The sequence below is a fragment of the Limanda limanda genome, chromosome 5 (genome assembly GCF_963576545.1).
Source record: "Limanda limanda chromosome 5, fLimLim1.1, whole genome shotgun sequence".
Taxonomy (NCBI): domain Eukaryota; kingdom Metazoa; phylum Chordata; class Actinopteri; order Pleuronectiformes; family Pleuronectidae; genus Limanda; species Limanda limanda.
The window spans coordinates 2,171,224-2,188,059 of NC_083640.1; the positions used below are offsets into that span (position 1 = coordinate 2,171,224).

At 43.7% G+C, this 16,836-nt stretch overlaps 1 protein-coding gene across 1 annotated transcript in view; it reads right to left on the bottom strand.

Moving 5' to 3' along the window:
* The window catches only part of adamts3 (ADAM metallopeptidase with thrombospondin type 1 motif, 3), a 121,820-nt gene that overhangs the window by 86,811 nt on the left and 18,173 nt on the right, over positions 1-16,836 (bottom strand). The window contains exon 4 of the mRNA XM_061072216.1: positions 9,698-9,854. Within this exon, the coding sequence (XP_060928199.1) occupies positions 9,698-9,854 (157 nt within the window). The remainder of the gene's footprint in view (positions 1-9,697; positions 9,855-16,836) is intronic.

A 16,836-nucleotide genomic window follows, 5' to 3' on the forward strand; every position in this document is an offset into this window, starting at 1 on the left:
AGACACAAAACATTCTGCTCCTCTTCCTCCGAGGATCCAACTCCTGATGAAACCTGTCTGGCTCCTGATAGAAGCTTCCTCTGCTTCACCTGGAAACATGTTGTGAAACTGGATCCTCCTCTGACTCCAGCAGCTTCATGCAGACTTCAGGAAGCCTCTGTGGAGCTGCGGCTGATTTGGAAATCAAAGAAATCGTGAGTCTGGTGAGGAGACATGACTCAGCAGATCCTCTCACAACAGACTACAGTTTAAACGATTCATGAGTAACTCGAGTAGATCCACTTCTAAAGATCATTGATTTAAAGTCTCGGCCGTGAAGCTTCTTTTAATCCACACACAGCTGCTGAATGTGTGTAGACGAGCTGTTGTGTTGCTCAGTGGGAACTGTTTCACACGGACGACAATTACTGTCGCACAACGAGCGTGTTCAGAGGGAACCTGCTCAGATTCTTCCTCTTGGTTCGTGAATCACAAAGAACCGAGACGTTTAAAACTTAGCCCATGAGTTTCTTTACGGTGCTGCCTTCAGGTGCCGTCGGAAAACAGAACACTTCACAGAGCAGCAGCTGTGCACAGTTAGTTCAATTTACTGAAGCTGTTTACTGTTAATTCAAAATAATCATCCGTGTTGTGTTTAATTTACAGCGTTGTCTCTTCACAGCTTTTGGGGAAATCCCTGCAAACAAGTAATACATATTTATTTCTACGTTATAGTAAACACTGAAATTATAGTGTGTGTGTGTGTGAGGAGAAAGGGGGGGCTTCTACACAAACACACACACAAAAGTAGTTCTTATCCAATCACTCGATGGAATAATCAATAGAATACTCGATAACTATAATAATCGACAGCAGCCGCCCCACAACAGACTCTATTAGAGATTGAGACATAAACTCCTGAATGTTACTGACGTTATAAAGTGAGACCTCTATAGAAACAACCAGTGGAGTCGCCCCCTGCTGGTAGTTTGAGAGAAGACAGGTCTACAACCGTCTCCTGGTTTTGTCCGAGGTTTCTTCACGATACTGTTGACAAATATTCGCTCATGTTGGTATATTATATTTTAGCGAATAGATCTTTTGAACATGGTTATAAAACATGATGACATCTTAAAAGCGTCTCGACTCTTATGCTCGGACTCTTTGAACACTATTCCAGATGTTATTCCTCAGCTCTTTCCCCCAGATAATACTTTTTCTACCTGTTCAATGAAGGACCCCCTTGTGTGATGTCATGATATCTCTAGTTTTGGGGTCCCACTCCCCCCGTATAAAACTTCTTGCCCTGCAGGGACAAGGCAGATTTTCAATTTTCACAGTTTCTAGAGCTTGTTCTGACCTGTGAACTTCTTATAATAAACTCTGTTATATTGTAAGTTCTGGGTCCACAGTGTCCTCATTTCAACAACTTCAACAAGACTCTGCTGCTGGAAAGACACGACATCGGTAACTAACATGTTTCTATAGTATTGTAAGTATCTCAGCAGTACTGTGTCACGTGTTCGGCCTTATGTCGTGTTTTAGGTTTAAACTAAAAACTGAAATGAAGTGAAACAGTCCAGCTGCTCCTGAGATGAGAGCTTCAGGTGCACCTGGGAGTTTCCTGCTGTCAGAGAGATCAGCTTCCACCTGGTGCTCCACTACAGACGATCCTCATTTACCTTTCTGTCTCTTCCTCCCTCGAATGCTTCTCATTCCTGCCAGCTCACCAAATTCCTCCTCCTCCTCCTCCTCCTCCTCCTCCTCCTCCTCCTCCTCCTCCTCTTCCTCCTCCTCCTCCTCCTCCTCCTCCCACTCGGCTCAACACATCTGTGTGACAAATATAAATCACAGTTTTCCCTCCTCTGCAGCGAGGATCTCTTTCTCTCCATCTCTTCTCTATCCCCCCCGCCTCACTCCATTCACATTAGCATGTGAAAATGAAAGCTAATATCCAAGTGCTGCTCCGGGTGAATCCCCCCCCGACCCGGCACCGGGCCAGATCTCAGCAGATAAGATCTCCGGGCCACGCGGAGGAGTTCAGACATTTGCTCTCAGTGTAATTCTCATTTCCCTGATATCCTACACACCAATCTGTCAAAAGGACTGGCTGGGTGTGTGTGTGTGTGTGTGTGTGTGTGTGTGTGTGTGTGTGTGTGTGTGTGTGTGTGTGTGTTTGTGTGTGTGTGTGTGTGTAGTTATAAAGGCCAATTTGGCTCAATACATTTTGGCAGGTCCTCACTTTCTCAAATGGCTGTTTGAGGGTTATGACCTGGGTCTAGGGTTAGGATTAGGTATTCAGTGGTGATGGTTCAGGTTAAGGTTAAGGTAAGGGGCTATAGGCAATGCATTATGCCAATTAGTGTCCTCACAACTATAGTATATACTTCATTTTGTGGTGAGCGAGATCTATTCACACATTCACATCCAGGGGAATTGTCTCTTCCTTATGGAACAAAAAGCATAAAGTAAATCTCTACGTTTTAGGGTGAAGACACGTTTTCAAATCAGGTTAGTTTTAAGTTTAAGTAAAGGTTAGGATAAGGGTTATGTTATAGGCAAGTCTCTGGATTAGTGTAATAATTTCTCACGTAATATATATATATATATATATATTTTGCCCTAGTTTGTCCTGAATATTGTGTTGACAAAAGATGTATAAAACCAAAAGAAGAAGAAGCTATTTCCTTTATCATTTCACACAATGTAAGCTCTGCAATTACTGGAAGGAAGAGGTAAATAAACAGAGTGACACAGGTTATCTTCCAGTCCTCTCCCTCTGTGTGCATCTCCATTTGGATGCTTATAATAATAATAATCCTCTTTCACACCTGAGTTTTTCTCACACACACTGATCTGTGAACCCTGTCTCACACGCTGACGTCCGTGGAGGAGACGGAGGATTCCCAGGAGTGATGATGACACTCGGCAGAAACTCAGAAACCTGGATGGATTGAAAGTTTCCCTCGTTTCCTCGGTATACATTCTTAAATTCTTTCCGTGTGTGTGCAAGCACTCCGGAGAAATCGTCTCATCTGCCGAGCAAAGAGCAGAATGAGCAGCGGCAACAATGACCAGGCGGGCGTGTCCATTCATCACCAGAACAATCAGCCCGGCTGCCGTTGTGATTCCAGGCACGTTTTCCATTTGTTTGCACCGGAGTCGTTTTCGCTCCAGAAAAGCACTTTGTCCTCAGAGCTCATCCCGGCTCTTTGACTCTCAGACTCCTGAGAGTCAGCAGCTGAACCAGCAGCTCGGGGGGAAAGTCTTCACCGGGGGGGTCCAAACTTTTCAGGATAGATGAAGAACTGAGTTGGGAAGTTTGGGTTCGACTCACACAAGTTGCACAGAGAATTTGATGAGATTATTTTAGTTATCGAACAAAACCATACGACTCCGAGTTGGAGTCAAACTCAGAAATCTGTCTGAACTCAAACTCACGGGACAAAATGATTTTCGACGTCTTTACAACACTTCAACAATCTCTTAAAAGTGAATTCAGGTAAAAGTGCAAATAAGAATTAAGTGAACTCAACACATGCAGGACAAATAGTCTGACCAACGTAAACATGAAATATATATATCCATATTATATTATTTACTATATATATTTATATTTTTATCCTGCTCATAGTGTATTCATCGTCCTTATATCTTACAATTCCTGTTAATACTGTTATGTTCCATATATATTTCTACTGTACAGATCTTATTTATTGACATTTTCACTTTAATATGCACAATACTCTGCACTTTTACTGCCTTTTTTGCACTTCTGGTTAGACGCTAAACTGCATTTCGCTGTATATGTACTTGTACTGTGCAATGACAATAAAGTTGAATCTAATCTGATCTAATATCTGTAAAGAAACACAGTGATGAACTTAGACAAAGAGAAAGAAGAACAGGTTAAAGCTGAGGTTCAAAGTTCACCCTTGACCTTGAGAAAACTGTTTTATCAGAAGTTCAATGTCACAGAGAAGCTTTCAATCTGCTCCGGATCCAGAAAGAAACTTTCTAAGAAGCTCAACTTGTTGTCTTAACATTTCCAGACAGCTTGAGGAGGAAGTGCATTTCTCCAAAAGATAAGATGTGATGTTTGTCAACCGCTCTCACATGTTTGGAGGAAAGACGTTTGGCCTCTTCAGCTCTTTAGGTTTGATGGGAAACTGACTAAGTTTCCCATCAAGTTGCGAACATTCACAACGTTTCCAGTTCTCCGAAGATAGAAATCTCCTCCATGAATCCCAGTGTTGATCCAGCCCGGCTGCGTACAGACAGAATGTTCTGCGTGGTTATTAGCACCTTTCTGTGTGTAACTCCCCAGGCTCCTGTTTGCTTTCTCTGGCTTCTCCAATCACAGACATTTGTTTTGTAGGAAAGCAGAGAATGCTCGCGGCTGTTTGACTTGCCGGAGCGTCCGAGCCAATTGTTACAACTGAGAAATCAAGCAGAGAGCTGGTGAATTATTTATTGAAGATTCTTGTTTCATAAACATCAAGATAATCTTCTGTTGTAGGTGAAGCTGCCACAGGCACAGTTCCCACAGTCGAGTGGAGACGGCTCCCACACCTTCAGCTGGAAGTCGACTCCAGTCACACAGCAGATTGGGCTACTGCCACTATATCTCTCCTCTCTCATCAGCTGGAATTGTAATATCCACCCGCTCCCAGAGCTGGCTTTCATTATATCTGCCTCGTGTTAAGACTAACTTGGGGAAGACAGCTTTCTGTAATAAGGCACCCTACATTTGGAATGAGGTCCAAAATCTTTAAGGTTGTTCTCATTTGTTTCATTAAGGGAGTTCTCGAGTCTGGTCTCATGTACAGCTGACTTCTCCTGCAGTGATTGTAACGGCTAGTTGACTTGGCCATAGTATTTTATAATGACACATTTTTTTTATACCTTGTATTACTGTATATATATATATATATATATATGCATATTTATTTCATTCTTATTTATTCAATGTATTAACTCTTCAATGTATCAACTCTTCATTGTACCCTCGGCACCGTTGTAAATGAGGGTCTTATCCCTCAATGTGTTTTCCGAGGCTTAAATATATATTCAATCAGATAAACGCTCAGTGTGTGGACAGGTCCAACAGGAACTGGTTTTCTCTGGAAGAAGCTCACTGGTTCCACAGCTAAACTGAATCTATCTCCTCTCAGCGATGTGAGAGCACATCCTGCAGATTACAGGAGATCATGTTCTGGTCCAACAACCACAGCAAACTGTGTTTCCTGCAGATCTCACACTGTCTTCCTCTAGACTTTACTCTTGGAAGCAGACAACACACAGCGAGTTCCCAGTTCAATCTGCTGCAGGCCTGGGGGCAGGTGCTGACTGGAGCCCAAACAAACCACTCAGTAAACTGTGAGATCCACAACTGAGAGAGATACAGAGAGTCTGACGCCGGGAGCAGAAGCTTCTCCAGGAGGAGACGACTACACACAAACACAAAGTGGGATAACGATGCTGCTGCTGCTGCATCCTGGGAGGAGAGTGTGGATCCGTGCTGGAGGAGATCTGTGAAACCATTCAAATACTCTGATTCAAGTCAAGAGCTCTGAAACGTTAGAATTACAGACAGACATCTTGTTCCAGTGGATCCAGGGACTGCAAATCTAAAATGTTCCTCAGTAAACACAAGTCAAACCTCTTCTACAACAAGTTTACAGTTTAATGAGGAGCTGCATAGAGTCTGAATCCTCCCTGAAGGAGCAACAGGAGCAGATCACATCAATGATCTGTGAACAAAACAAGTCACAGCAGCGACTGGGATCAATCAAGGTCACTGAGGTCGAAGAGGCCTGAAGTTCTGCTGAAGACCACAGGAAGTTCACCGCAAACACAACCACCAATTAAACAAGGCCATCAACACAATCTAGAAAGTGGATTTCTACGTTTTCAGACATGTCCAAGGGAATAATTCAAGGAAAACACATATTTAATATATTCAAGTGACTGATATCGATGAGAGTTGCAGCTTGATTGAATCTCAGGGAACTTTCGAGCTTTGGTTTCTCGCTCCAGTAACATCTTAGAATCTGAATCTATGCACATACAATGAATTTTCTGTGGCATGTTTGTGCTTGAGCGTAAATATAAAGACCATAAATGACTCATAAACTGAAATATCCACAGTCTTTGTATAATTTAAATGTTAAAGTTCCTGTCACTGTGTTTCCTGAGCATCTTTGTTTCTACACACACGCTGCTCACAGTCCCACTCTGAGGTCACAACAGGAAACCAGAGGATGAGATTCACTGACTCATCTCACTCTTCAGTATCACTTTCGATATGAAAGGATGTTTTCTATCATTTCCCCATGAGATGAACACTTCTGCTCGTTCTCGTAAACAATCGATACCAAAGCTCTCGTCTGTTCAACACGTGTTTATCATTCAGCCGCTCCTGATGAGTCACTGAAGTGTTCGGTTATTTAAAGGGAGAAACACTAACTGCCTTTAAAAACAATTGGTTTATAGAAACTGCAGAAACCTCGTGACATGACATCAGTTTTTCGGACGATGACCTTCAAGCCAACACAATCAATATCACGATCCTCCAGTCTGTTGGTTCCAGGTATGAAATCCAATCAACACAGCAGAGCCAAGAATCAAACAGCAGTTTGGAACCGCTGAGAGAGAATTCAACATGTTGTTTTTATCTGGAGACGCTGGTCTGAGTCCCTGGGAAACACTGACCTCATGAAACAGAAAACAATTCAGGCTGAATTCTAACAAGATGAATAAAGACGATAATAAAGTTCATCTCCATCGTCTCTACAACTGCAACTGCTTCTGTTTATTACATGTGACACCTCACGTACATCACCATATAAACTACAACGTTCCAGGACAAGCTTCATCCCAGCCAAGTGGAGTGGAGCTGCTATGTGAAGACCTGGGTCTCGGTGGTTCGATTCCTTCACCTCCACCTCCTCTGTCCACCACCAGGAAGCACAAAGGACAAACTGTCCCTTTAACTTCAATCGAGCTCCACGAAATCGTTCACACTTTACAATTTTTAACAGAAAAGTATCAAACCCAGGAAATTTTGTTTTCTACTCCAAACCTGCTCCGTCTCCACATTCAATAAGATGCTTCATTTCTGCAGAGGAGCAGTAACTAGTGGAATTGATTTTCTAAAGGGAAGGTTGCAGCAGCAGCAGCAGCAGGACACAAATCATGTTGACTCCCTGTTGCCTTGATCTCATATTTCATCTCCGGCGTTAATAAGAGGAAGTGAACGTACAGTGAATTCACAGAAACTCATGAGGATGCTGCACGGCCCCTTGTGATCAATGCAATCAGCCCAGCTTCATGATAAATCCTGCTGGTGACACGTTGGGTTTATTCCTCCTGTTGCCCCCCCCTCCTCACCCCCCAGAGAGATGATCATCAACAGACAAACAGGACAATTAGGATTCAAGGGAGCGAAAGTGAAATATTCATTGGACAAATGAAGATTAAGTGTTAATTCAAAATAATCTAAATTATTCAAACTCGACTCATTATTAAAAAGTCATCGTGTTGGGAACCCGGGTCCGTGACTTCCTGTAATGTCACTTCTTACTGGGAATGATATTTCTCTTTTTCCTGATTGCTTTCTTACAGATATGCAGGAAATAAATGATGTGGGACCAAAACCTCAGTCACACTAAAGTGATAATACGTCTGTCATGGTATGATATATTAATATACTGGTGTGGAGTGGAAGTAAAACAATACGCTTCACTATCCTACTTTGATATGAAACTGCAGGATGAATAAAAAGCCAATTTAAATTCACATACTGCAAAAATGCTAATTCTTCTTTAGGATCCAGACAGTAAAACAAATAGAGAACAGTGAGGTCACAAAGCTCAACACTCACTTAAACTCACCCAAGCTGCACAGCCTCATAAATCTTCTAAATCCATGAATCATCCTCGGAGACGTGAATAATATCAGAAATCTCAGGAGGAACAACTTCAAATACAAAAGTGTTTAATCAAAATGCAAAACAATCATTAACAATAAAAGACTAAAGGTTGTCAGTCGCTGACAGGCTTAGTCTCCCACTGCCTGAGGTCATAAATCAAACCAATGTGGCTGTTTCCTGGGGACAATACCCATCAGCACAACATCAATTCATTTTTGATCTTGAAAAACTACCAATAGAAAAGAAGCGTTCATTCCTTTTCGCTCAGCGGCCGATGGAAGGAGCTGAGGAAGAGGTTTTCTGATAGTGAACAATCGCTTCCCAGCAACTCAATTACTGATTCTGCTGCTCCGTAGGTTTTCCTGCTGTGACTCCGGCTTCCTCCTCTGGCAGCTCGGGTTAATTAGAACCTCTCACTCGTCCGTGGGTGTGAATGTGAGCGGTTGTTTGTCACTTTACATTCAGGAGGTTCCTCCTTCTCTCACTTAATCTGGAATTGGCTCCAGAATTGGACAACGTGAGGACAATCGGTGAAGTAACTGGATGAGTGGATGATTCAAAGCAGAGCAACACAACTAACTCCTGTCAGACTTCAGATAACACCGGGTCGGTAAATATTCCCTGTGCTCGTTGTTTCATATTTATCTAACACTTATTAAATATTCAGAACCTGAGCGGTGTCGCTGCTGGTTGAAGTTCTGGAGCTGTTTTGTCACACGAGTCCAAACTTTTCCTCGTTCATGAAAACAGACGTATTAAATCGATCATGTGATGACAGCTGCTGACGCCATCTGACAAAAATCCAATCAGCATTTCCTTAAAACTGTCGGGTAAATAATAATAAAAGATCCCAATGAATAATCCCACAGCGGCTTGTCGGACCTGTGTGTCAGCGAGGAGAAAACTGAAAAGCAGTTTGTGTGATTGCCTGAAAATACTTTGCTCTGTGAAAATTGTTCCATTACAGCATCAGAGCAAATGTCTCCAGCGTCAGATGAGTTTCTGAAGAAAATGAAAAATGTCATGTTTGTCAGAAGCTGCAGAGAAAAGTGAAACGTTTTTCTCGCACATTGACAATAAAGGTATAACAGCTGTGTGTGGCCTTCAGATACAAGTGGTTATACTGAGTTTATATGAATATATATAGATGTATTAAATATGCTCTTATAGCTGATTAAATGTAATTAGTCACACGAAAGCTCAGAAGGTTTTTCCTGATGACACAGACGTGAGTCATGAGCGCAAATCTGCTTCACACTGAACGTGACACATTCAAACGATGAAGATTCCAAACTGGTATTTACAGAAAACAGTCACAGCTTTAAATATTAATAATTATAACGTTAATAATAGATGGGGTGTACTAATAGAAAACCACATAAGTAAATGCCCGATGCAACATTTACTGAACGTCATTCCCTGACTCTCTTTGCCACACTTCCTTTTCATCTTCACTGTAGTAGTAGTAGTATTATAAATCCATAGAAGGAGCAGATGATGCTCAATCTTCACAGAATTTGAATTAAATTCAAACCTGGTATTTACACCCAGGTGCTGCAGAGGCGACAGGAACTCTTCTTTCATGAGCAGCACGGCTCCATGGACTTTCTAGTTCCCATGACAGAGACGTGGATGCTTCACCACGTGAGGACAAAGGTCAGTTGAACTCCTTCACCACTTTTTGGAAACATGAGGACCCGACACTGTGAGTACGACAGCTCACAAGCTTCCATGGTCACAGATACGAGCTTCCAACCTGCTTCTCTCTCCTGCAGCGAGTCCTACCTTGCAGCTGGTAGTCCAGAGAGATGTCCGAGGGTCCCGGCATCACGGCCGATCTGCGGTAAACCACGTGGACCCGGCCTCGGTCCTCCAGCTCCTGGGTTCCTCTCTCCAGAGGCTCGATGAAGTACTCATCGGAGTCGGTGCGGATCATCCCGGCCTGCGACACCAGAGGAGGACAGATACATAATCACTAAGTGTTTTACATCAGGTTAAAAGATTGTTGAAAGGTACAGAAAGAAAGAGTAAAACCTCTGAACACAGATGAGGAAACAGACAGGTAAATGCATTGAATGGAAAAGGAGCAGCTAACTATTCATGGATCTCGGCGGGTTAGAGGAGAGCATCTAACAAATTGGGGTTTTCATCGTGGGCTCGAGGATCAGCCGGTGAGGAGAGAGAGGCCGAGCGGTCGTGGACGTCAGCGGCGTGATGAGTCTGAAGGTTAACGCCCGTGTATTAACACTGAAATCTGACTGGGATGAGATGTGATCCTGAGTCACACAGAAAAAAGGCAAAAGAATTCTTAATGTCACATCATTCGAGATCTATTCAACAGCAGATGATGCTGAAGGTCACAGATTCAGTGAGTCGTTGCAAAAGCGAATTTTCCGAGGACGTTTTCTCTTTGTCAGAATTAAATTGAAGCAGCTTCGTGTGAACTTCTGCAGAGTTCCAGTGACTTATGATTCATACTATAATGATATTTCGTACAAACTAAGATCTGATCCAACGTGATATTTGTTCTGTTGTTTCCTCTGACACTGATTTGTGTTTGGTTCTCTCGCTCTGATTCTTCACCTTTACCTCTGTGTGTGTTTTCAATCACCAGCTGTTGCTCAGGAAACTCTTTGTCATTAGCAGCACATTGGAAGGAGATTGCTCTGACACGCTCCCTGCCAGACTCAGATTTCCTGCAATATGAAGCCGGTCATGTCCGTGGGTGAGGTGTGTGTTTTGATGAAGCCTGATCAATCAAAGCACACAGCACCCGGTTGATGGAATCCCACTTTGCTGAAGCGTCTGCTGGTGTTTCCTGTGATTAGGGAGCAAGTGGCCCGTGCGGACGACTGAGACCTGCACAGGTTTGTTTAACGCTCTCAGGACACGAGTGGAGGAGGTAAATCTGGACAATCTGCTCGTCTGGGCGGCGCGACACTCGGTTCGATCCCCAGCAGCGTCCAGGCGGACCGGAGCTAATGGGTCTTTAACAATCAGGCCGGTCCATTAGAGAGCTGGTGCCTTGGCAGAGAGGAGCTGGGGAGAGAGAGACCGGCCTCTCACCGGCTCCAGAGGAATCTGTTCCTGCTCGTTTGGCCGCTCGCTCGCTGAGTCCAGCTCCTTGGCTCCTCGTCTCCTCGACTCCTCGACTCCTCATCTCCTCATCTCCTAGTCCCTCGCCCCGGCCTCCTCAGCTAACTCTCTGTTGCTCTGAGCACATATGGAGCCGTGCAACCAACACGCACACTGAACTCTTTCCCAACTCCCACAGTCCCCGACCAACCAAACTCCTCCCGTCCTGTTTACATGTCCAGCTGCCAACACTTCACTTTAAACTCTTATTTAAGTTTACATGTCATATTGAAATCCTGCTGCCATTAAAAAGCCACTGATCGATCAGTGTGTCACTGGAATAAGAGTCAAAGCCTCAGCTCAGAAAGATCTGCTTCACATTTCTCCCAGCTTCACGACCAGTTTACATCCAGTCCACTTGTTCTAACCAGGTTCTATTTAAAGTCAACGATCTACAGTGTGTGTACTTTCAAATTAATTCATGCATTTGAATAAATACACTTTACTGCGGTCTCCAATTCATATTCTTAAATACCACATGTAGAAGAAAGAAGCAATAAACCGTGGGACAGTTTGAGCAAAACACAAGTGACGATTTTCAATTTGCATTTAAATTGGAGGACCTCTCTCTCTCCCCTGTGCGTCGCCTATCGACAGCATCCGCCTCTTTCGCCTCAGAAGTAACATTTCTTCACAGTTGATATAGTTTCCCGACACGTAAATAAATTGAAAAATAGAACATGTCTGTACGGTGACGGCTTCAGTGACCGAGCACGTGTTGCTTCACTGATGGAATCACACCGACGCTCTAAATGAATGTCAGCAGGGAGGAGAGAGAGAATCTGAATAAGTGGAGATAAGAGTCTATCAGAGTACAGCGTGACGCTCCGAGTCGATGAATGTGACAGCGGGGGGGGTTATCTGACTACAAAGAGCCGAGGGGCAGGAGGAGAGATTGTTGACACGTCCTCCGTATCGAAGGGAACAGTGACGGAAAACCAGATTATACTGATTCGAATGGTTGGATGACTATTTCAGATCAATTACACAGTTTCCAGGAGACAGTGTTTGAGTTGTGAAACAGATCAACTGAACCAGTTGGAGCAGGGACCAGAACTTTACGTTTTGGTGATTTTTCCAATCGGGAAATTGTGATTTTCCGGTGATTTCTGAGAGAAACGTTCATGGCTCTTGATGAAGGATAATCAGAAGGATTGATATCTATGACTGTGTGTAGCTCAGTGTAGTTTCAGGGACTGTTGGGCCTCGGTGGAGGTTGGAGCTTCGGCTGAGTGACAGACGAGTTATAACTTTAACTTCCTGGCCATCGTGTTTCTCCTCCTCATCTTATCGTGGATCGTGTAATTTGTCTAAAACCTGCCGACGCAGCTCAGAGACAGATTTTTTAGATTTTCTATATGTCAGCATCTGTCGGAGCTCTGCTGCGGTTGTTTTTAATTTTAATTTCTAATCATCAATTCTTCACTGGCACCGGTATAAAAAGAGGAGCTCAGCAGATTACCCAGAGTGAATTATTCCTCCCGTTACACCCGTATAAGGACGTCCTGTCTCTGTCGCCCTCGGGAGAAGAGAGCGACACGTCCACAAGCAAAACCTGGAGGCAAACAGCGTTTTCAAATTAAACCCGAAATGAGAAGTGAACAACAGCCAGGATGTGAATCACTGATCCCGTGAGCGCAGGAGGAGAGAGAGAGAGGGAAGCTGAAAGCCTCAGACGTTAATGGACTCACAAGCCGGAGTTGTTAATCCTCCGGGAGGTCGTGCTTCAGTTAGGAAACGTTATTGTGAAACATCTCTTCTTGAATTAGAAAGAGCGGAGGTCTGACTCTGGTTGTAAATGAAGATGTGAGTCCGTTGAAGGGTCTTTCTGTGTCGTGCATGAATGTAGGAAATGAGATGGTGTCACTCAAAGCTGCTCAACACAAAGACCCTTCACTCGGTTTAGAATAAAGATCCTCCTCAATACCACAACTGACACTGTCATTGAATTTTTTTTAAAACAGGGCCAGCAGCGCATAACGAATCAATATGGTCGATATCAATGATTTCTAGAATCTCTTTCAAAGATAAGACTTGTTAATCCTGTAGAAAATATACAAAACCATCAAAGAATGTCAATAAAGCATCATCCAGCTAAAAACTAAAAACCTTTTGTTGCAATACAACGAAGGCGGCAACTAATTATTGATTAATAATCTAATACCGTTGATAGAAGGTCAGAAAATAGATCGTATACTTCCATAAACTTACACAATGGACAACAGGAGACATTTGATCCAATCATGACCAAATCAACTCACAATCCTTGAAAGAGTTTTTACTATATTTAGACGCACTTTCACAAACACACTCTCACAAGAGTTTCTTCTCGTACAACGATAACGATCAGAATCTAATTACCACAGCGAGAAAAACACACTTTTCATTTGTGTGCGTTTTACTTTAGCTGCAGAAATATGATTTGTGAGGTATTTTTAGCTCTTCGGTCCCTCGACTGTCTGGTGCTGCAGAACCTTCGCTGCTGTGAACAGAAGATCCAGGCCTCGGGGGGGTAAGTGATGAAGGTCTGCAGAAGGTTTCATTAGAGCCTGGACTCTGTGGGCAGGGGGGGGGAGCTGTACCGGACTGTCACCGTGACCTTAACGTCCGGATCTGTGTCGGGTCGCTGTGGCTTCCAGGAGAGGACAGAGGAATGTTTCTGCTGCACACGTCTCTGTGTTCGTTTGCTCTCTTTTCAAAATCTGATAAAGAATGTGTCTATTTCAATAATCAGACTCATACTGATCCAACAAAAGACTTTTGTCACCTTCATATTTCAATTTCGAATCACTCAGAGACGTGATATAAATCCAGCAGTGGTATTAAATGCTGTGAATCAGCGGTGAAGAGTTGGATCGTGAGTCGACTTTTCATCTCAGCGTTCTCGTCTGTGTGAGAAAATGAAGACGAGACAATTGATGAAGAGATAAAGAAATAAACTTCGGACTCAAGTCTTTTTCAGAAGTGAAATTCCTTCGCTCCCAGAGAACGGGTCTGGTAAACAGACGTGACGTGGACGGCTGCTGCGTGCGTCAGTGAAGCTCGATGATTGTTTTACCTGCAGTGGTTCAATGTATAATTATCTGTCACTAACAGAACTGAGAAGCTGAGGAGCTGAGGAGCTGAGGCCAGTTCAGGGCCGGACCGAGGCTTTACAGGGCCCTGGGCAGCTCTTACTCTGAGGGGCCCCTTAACCCGAACCCCTTTTATTGGTTTTATCAGTTGAAGCTGACGTGTGACGGCTGAAAAATACACAAAATAAACAAAAAGAACACAAAGATGTGATAAGAATCAACAACGGTGTCAGGTGATGTAAACACAATCAGGTGGAGCTAACAAGTCACTTCCTGTCTGCTCCACCTCTCGCCTGAAGAACTAACAATTTTTGAAACTAAACAATCTAGTAGCACTTAAATGGCTCTTACTTATAGCATTTTGTAGTTTAGCTTTATTTTTGGAGAAATTGTACTTTCTTGATTCTTGTTGTTCTTGGTTTGTTCCCTCGGGGTTGATGCACTTATTGTGAGTCGCTTTGGATAAAAGCGTCAGCTAAATGAAATGAAATGTAATGTAATGAAGAACGAGGAAGATTCGATGCTTCTGTGAAAGCGTCCGTGGAGAAAACCTCCTGCTGTGTTTTGCAGGTGAGAAAAGAGAAACTCTGGAGAAACTCCGGAGCCAAGTCTCCAGATTTCACCCGCAGGTCATATTCCTGAAAACAGCTCATCAGTCAGATCCACTCGGGACTGAAAGCTGCACCAGGACGCTGCCGGCGTTGAGGTAATAAAGTTTCACGGCGTTGATACAGTTCGTTAATCGTGTTTTCGTTCACACGTTTGAGAAGAAATCCCATGAAGTCTATTGTGCTCAAGGTCTCTTGGGGCCCCTCTAGTGGCCACAGGGGCTCTAAGCAGGGGACTCATCTGTTTATGCCTCGGGCATCAGAGGAATCATCCAAAATACAATAATGTAAATATAATGAACCTCCTCCTCATTAGTGGAGTTTTACAAATCAAGTGATCCAGCGATATTCAGAATGAGCAGGAGAAGAGTTAGTGAAAACACAAAAGAGCAGAATCTCTGTTAAAGTGTGAAGATCGTTCCTGTGCAGCTCTACCAGATTAATAACTATATTTTATTTATTTATTAAATGAGCGACTCCCTGCCACTCTGCGCCTGATGATGTTCTAAAGTCAAAATCTTAAAACTGGCAGCAGTGACTCCATCGTCTGGTTGTGATTCTCACAAAACTGTTTCTCAGGAACGTTTTAATGTTTTCACATCAATAACTGAGTAAAGTTTCCGCTCCATTAAACTATTGAACAGAGTAATTTCATCTATAGCACTTAATGGACTTCACGTGTGTTTCAACCCTTCAGAATCAATGCTCATCCTCGACCTGAGATCATCTGCAGCCGCTCGGCTCCACACGGCGTCCGGCCTCCTCGGCTGTGACCGCTCCCGTCTGTTATCTAATCGATGATGCAGGTCATTTGCTTCAATATGAGGAAAGGCAACGGCTGTAGAGAAACGTAGAGGTTGAGCTGTGGGGAATCTGAACTGCAGCGCGGGCATTGATTCCCGTTCAGTCGCTGATTGACCTCTCGATTCCGGCCTCTGGCGCAGCCCAGGGTGTCTGATGATGGACATCTGACACTTTCTGTGGAATAGAGCTGGAGGAGAACTACACAGCTGCAATAAGAACAATCTAATGCACCAAGCAGGTCAATATCGTTTAGACAATTCTAATGAAAGGAGTCGTGACTGTGCTTTTAAAGACATGTCATTTCCATCCAGTCAATCACGTGTCAGACATGTTTGGACTCCAGCAGAGCTGCCATGCAACATACTGTCTTGCTCAAGGGCGACCTGACCTGTGGACGTGAGGAGCTGGAAATCAAACCACCAACCCTCTGCACCCTCTACCTGCTGAGCACACGCTGATGTCAGCACGACCTACATGTAGTTTTTGTTTTAGAAGTTTCAGGGACTAATTGAGTAATTAGGTAATAAAGTCCCAAGTGCTGTTACAGCAGAGATAAAGTCACAAGTCGCTGCAAGGTCGTTAAAATCTGATTCACTGCACATTTAATTAAAACTGCCTCAAAAAGAAAACACACAAGATAAAGTTCCACCTCAAAGGGATTTGTGTTTCTATTGATTTAAGATATTAAAGTTCAGTTTCAGGTGAGCTGATGTTTGGGAGCAGAGCGTGCGTGTGATTATCTGATTCACAGAGAACTTCCCTCTAACCTTATTCAAGCTCCTAGAACACGTATGACCAACCAGGCGTCTCTTCCTCAGACGGAGAAACGTCTCCGGGGCCGAGCGAAGGTGAAAAGTCTCCAAGAAGATTATCTGGAGAGTGAAAACTGTGAAAACACTTCTGCTGAGTTTACGACGACAAGTTTGTTTGTCCGAGCCGACAATGGCAGGTGTCTGATCGAGAGGCTCGGCCGGTTTGTACCTGAACACAACCCTGGAAGAAGAGGGATCAAGAGTCCTGTGTTCCATCAGTTTAATATCCCCAACATCAGCCCCGGCCAAGCAGACAGCGCTCGTCTGCCAACCCAAACATATGGGATTCAGCTGAAGGGCTCCAGCTTTTCAAAAACAGTCTCTTTCAGTCCTCAACTTCTTAAGGAGGTCGGTATGAACGTGCTTTCGTTCAGAGAAAAAAAAAAAAAGGGGGTTGAGGTAAACTGCAGCGTTGAAAAAAAGCTCTGGATTGAGCCGGTACACTGCCACCTTTCACCCTCGGTGTTGTTCAAAGGTGTGTTTGCTTTCAG